Source organism: Clupea harengus, chromosome 3 (assembly GCF_900700415.2).
Source record: "Clupea harengus chromosome 3, Ch_v2.0.2, whole genome shotgun sequence".
In the NCBI taxonomy this organism is placed as follows: Eukaryota; Metazoa; Chordata; class Actinopteri; order Clupeiformes; family Clupeidae; genus Clupea; species Clupea harengus.
In genome coordinates this window covers 18,093,231-18,098,230 of record NC_045154.1, presented here as the reverse complement: position 1 = coordinate 18,098,230, position 5,000 = coordinate 18,093,231, and the positions used below count along the sequence as shown (strand labels likewise).

At 45.9% G+C, this 5,000-nt stretch overlaps 1 protein-coding gene across 1 annotated transcript in view; it reads left to right on the top strand.

Annotated features, from left to right (window-relative positions):
* LOC116219261 (coiled-coil domain-containing protein 33-like) overlaps nucleotides 1-5,000 on the top strand; it is a 38,324-nt gene that overhangs the window by 20,911 nt on the left and 12,413 nt on the right. Inside the window, exons 6-7 of the mRNA XM_042707423.1 lie at nucleotides 2,322-2,451; nucleotides 4,893-5,000. The exon at nucleotides 4,893-5,000 is cut by the window's right edge and continues 26 nt beyond it. Coding sequence (XP_042563357.1) covers nucleotides 2,322-2,451; nucleotides 4,893-5,000 — 238 coding nt within the window. The remainder of the gene's footprint in view (nucleotides 1-2,321; nucleotides 2,452-4,892) is intronic.

Here is a 5,000-nt window from a genome sequence, read left to right as displayed (position 1 = left end):
TCTAGTGTGAGAGAGGGACACTGTTCAGACAGCAGATTTGAGGGAATATCATCGTCTGAAGAACTGGAGCAGGTGCTAACAACACCAAGGTTATGGGGTCATGGGGTCAAGGGGTCATGGGGTCATGGGGTCAGTCCCTTGGCCGCCCCTATGCTCATATAATGTGTCTGTACTGTGGTCATGATTGCTTTTCGTGATAGAGTTTTCAAAAGATATGAAAAGGTCAATGTGACCTGTTTCAGCAGACTTTAAAGATCTTCATAACGTTAAAAAACCTACTTGATGTTTTCAGGAAAACCTGAAAATATAATCACCAGTGGCTAATGAACTAAAACGCCGTGCAATACTAGCTTCACATGATGAGATCTCTTTAAGAGGAGCACAGGCTGCTGTGATGGCAGGGTGCCACACACACGTCAGAAGCCTGACTGACTCAGGCTCAGGTACAAAATAAACATCTGTGTTGGAGCCTGCGGCTCAGTTTGACCCTCACCCCCAGCCATACACACACACAAACACACGCCCCATTGACTCAAACACATTTGCGCACACACACACACATACACCCAGTCGCACGCCGCACACAGACACAGACACAGACACAGACACAGACACAGACACAGACACAGACACAGACACAGACACAGACACAGACACAGACACAGACACAGACACAGACACAGACACAGACACAGACACAGACACAGACACAGACACAGACAAAGACACAGACACAGACACATGCTCTCCAGTTCCCTCTCCCCCTGTTTCACCTGCTACAGACCAGCCTGAGAGCACACACACACACACACACACACCCTGTTTTACCTGCAACAGACCAGCCTGAGAGCACACACACACACTCACACACACACACACACACACTCACACACACACACACACCCTGTTTCACCTGCTACAGACCAGCCTGAGAGCACACACACACACTCACACACACACACTCACACACACACACACTCACACACACACACACACCCTGTTTCACCTGCTACAGACCAGCCTGAGAGCACACACACACACACTCACACACACACATACACCCTGTTTCACCTGCTACAGACCAGCCTGAGAGCACACACACACACACACACACACACACACACACACACACACACACACACACACCCTGTTTCACCTGCTACAGACCAGCCTGAGAGCACCATACCCTGGAGCAGAGCTCAGCCTGTCCCCTGTGTGTCCATGCCATCTGCCAGCACACACACACACACACACACACACACACACACACACACACACGCACACACACACACACAATGCACACACTCCCACACACAAACACACTGTGTATCCCTTCTCCAAATGCACACAAAACAGACAAACACACTTTTATGCCACTAGTGCTCACACACACACACACACACACACACACACACACACACACATACACACACACACACACACACACACACACACACACTCAGCAGTGCCCCAGGGCTCCAACCAGGTGCCGGGCATGCTCACATGCACTACAACACCTCCGGGCCTCGGGGGGCACTGGTCGCCGTGCCAACTGTTGATCTCCATACCAACCGCACAAACACAGGCCGCCTTCGTGTCTTAATTTAGATATCGAAACAGACAGGGTTGGGAGTGCATCAGTCAGTCTGGGGGTCTGGGAGTCTCAGTTTCATTAATAAGACCGGTGTGAAAAGGGAACCAGCCTAGAAACCACCGCATGAAAAGCAGACTTGCAAAATTGTGATTGTAGCTTCAAACAGATTTTTAAAGACATGAAAATGATTTTCAATATGATGTGGGGAAATACATGGGAAATATATTTTAAAACAACCTTGTGATTTGCAATACCCTCTGATGATGACAATGTCAGTTGTTGTTATTCATTATCAATAAATGCTCCGTTCAAAACTGTTCAATAGATCCGTTTCAGGTCGTCTTTCGGGATTAAGAAAAAAGGTGCCGCTAAACCTCATTGCATATATATATATATATATATATATATAACTCATATACCATCTCATCACACATACATGTATATATATATATATATAACTCACATACCATCTCATCACACATAACTGTCCTATGCTCGGCCAGATCAGTGTGTGGGGAGTAAACGCTACTCCTGCTGTGTTAATGTTCTATTAGATGTTGTATTCTATAGAGTTCTATTCTATTAGATGTTCTATTCTATAGAGTTCTATTCTATAGAGTTCTATTCTATTATATGTTCTATTCTATAGAGTTCTATTCTATTAGATGTTCTATTCTATTATATGTTCTATTCTATAGAGTTCTATTCTATTTTGTGTGCCGCCCAGGTATCCCCGGCAGGCTGTCCGCAGGAGAGGCCCGAGTGGAGCCACAGCTTCCTGTTCCTGGGCCGAGACTGTGCCACTGTCTTCACCGGGGGAGCAGCACTGGTGATGGAGCTCTACCCCACCACCACAGGTGCAGCACAGCACAGCACAGCACAGCACAGCACAGCACAGCGGCCTCCACACACCACTGGATATAATAGCAGAAATATAAACACAACAACATGGAGTAACATGGGCCTCCACACATCACTGAATATAACACAACATGGAGTAACATGGGCCTCCACACACCACTGAATAGTCCTAGCAGAAATATAAACACAACAACATAACACAACATGGCCCTCCACACATCACTGAATATAATAGCAGAAATATAAACACAACGTGGAACAGTCTCAAAGATTCGACTCATGGATTCCGCATGACTATGGCTACAGATATGAACAGGGTTGGTGACTAAGTAGTTTCATGTAACAGAGTTATGTAAATTAATGACAAAATAAATGGAATTGCAATCCATTAGAGTTATTTAGAAAAAAATATGTAATTACAATTACTAATCAAAATGTTGGTGTCACGACTGCCTGGCTCAAGGCAGCCCTGACATAAAATGGGTCGACCACACCGTAGTAATACTTAAAAAGGGTTTATTTACAATGGGGAAAACAATCAGTATAATGTATTAAAAGGAAAGTGTCATGCAATGTGTCTAGGGGTAAACAAACAAATGTGTAAAACGCGACGAGGACGGAGGAAGCATTGAGTGTGTGTCCGTAGCCGGACGTCTACTCCCAGGCTCTCACCACTGGAACAATCCGCACCCTACACCGGCAACGCAGAAGTCTGGAGCAGAGAGCGCGACCGTCCATGGCAAAACCCCAGCCTCTTATAGGCCAGTCCATTAACGGCACTCAGCACCCTGCAGGACAGATTGACAACAGCCGTAACACAAAAGGGGCGGAGCCCCTGGCCTTAGTAGTAGGGCCGTAACAGTTGGTAATTACAAAGGGGTTATATCTGGATATAATTTTTTTTAAGCTTTAATACAATATAACATTCATTCTATTGCTTTGTAGCTTTTCACTGTGTAGACAGTCATTCATCTGGCAGTATGCGCTCAAACTTTGTGTGTTGTTTTCGTTTGGTTCTCTTGTTTGAATTGGCACCGCCTCTCATCTGCCAATCAAAAAGTAATCAAAAGTAATCAATCTAATCTAATAAATTACATTACTTTGATGAATTCATTAAAATATTTAGATTACTTATATTATATTTTTAACAGGGTAACTAGTAATCGATAACCTATAGGATTTCAAAAGTAACCTTCCCAACCCTTGATATGAACTTGTGCGTAGAATTTGAGTGAAATAGGCTTTTTGAGAGGATGGAGAAATGACATAATTTCAGTTCATGAAACATGGGACATAAACATGACTATTTTGATATGAATATGTTATGTGATGTGATATGTTATCATCACTGTTAAATTATGCAACTTTTTATTTACAAATAATACAGAGGTGTAAATGAGCATTCTCCAAATAGGTGAGCTGTTACAATATGAAAGATACGTTACAATATGAAAGATATGTTACAGTACGAAAGATATGTGAGGCTTTTGTTCAGACGTATGAGGTATATTCCCTCTAGGATGATATGAATTTGCCAGGGCCAGAAATAAAATAGACATCAGGTGAAACTGAGAGGTGTTAAAGCGTCAGCAATATTTCTCTCTCTCCTGCTATCACCCACTCTCTCTCTCTCTCCTTCTATCTCCCACTCTCTCTCTCTCTCTCTCTCTCTCTGTATCCCACTCTCTCTATCTCTCTCTCTCTCCCTCTGTATCCCACTCTCTCTCTATCTCTCTCACTCTCTCTATCTCTCCCTCTATCGCCCACTCTTTCTCTCTGTCTCTCTCTCTCACTCTCTCTATCTCTCCCTCTATCGCCCACTCTCTCTCTCTCCCTCTGTATCCCACTCTCTCTCTCTCTCTCTCTGTATCCCACTCTCTCTCTCTCTCTCTCTCTCTGTGTCTAACATCTCTTTTTACCCTCTCCCTCCCTCGCGCTCACTCTGTCTCTCCACCCGCCCTGTCTTTCCTTTCTCCCTCCCTCCCTCCCTCTCTCCCTCTCGCCCTCCCTCTCTCTCTCTCTCTCTCCCTCTCTCTCTCTCTCTCTCCCTCCCTCCCTCCCTCCCTCCACATCCTCTCTCTCTCCCTCCCTCCCTCCCTCCCTCTCGCCCTCTCTCTCTCTCTCTCTCTCTCTGTATCCCACTCTCTCTCTCTCTCTCTGTGTCTAACATCTCTTTTTACTCTCTCCCTCCCTCGCGCTCACTCTGTCTCTCCACCCTCCCTGTCTTTCCTTTCTCCCTCCCTCCCTCTCTCTCTCTCTCTCTCTCTCCCTCTCTCCCTCCCTCCCTCCCTCTCGCCCTCCCTCTCTCTCCCCCTCTCTCTTTCTCTCTCCCTCCCTCTCTCTCTCTCTCTTTCTCCCTCCCTCCCTCTCTCTCTCTCTCTCCCTCTCTCTCTCTCTCTCTCTCTCTCTCTCTCTCTCTCTCTCTCTCTCTCTGTAGTAATGAACTCTGTGACTTGGCACCTGCGCAGCCCTGTGGGTTTCTGTGTGGTCTTCCTGGACCAGAGCCTTTACAGGAAGCTGATGTCAGAGTGGGGACAGAGGGGCG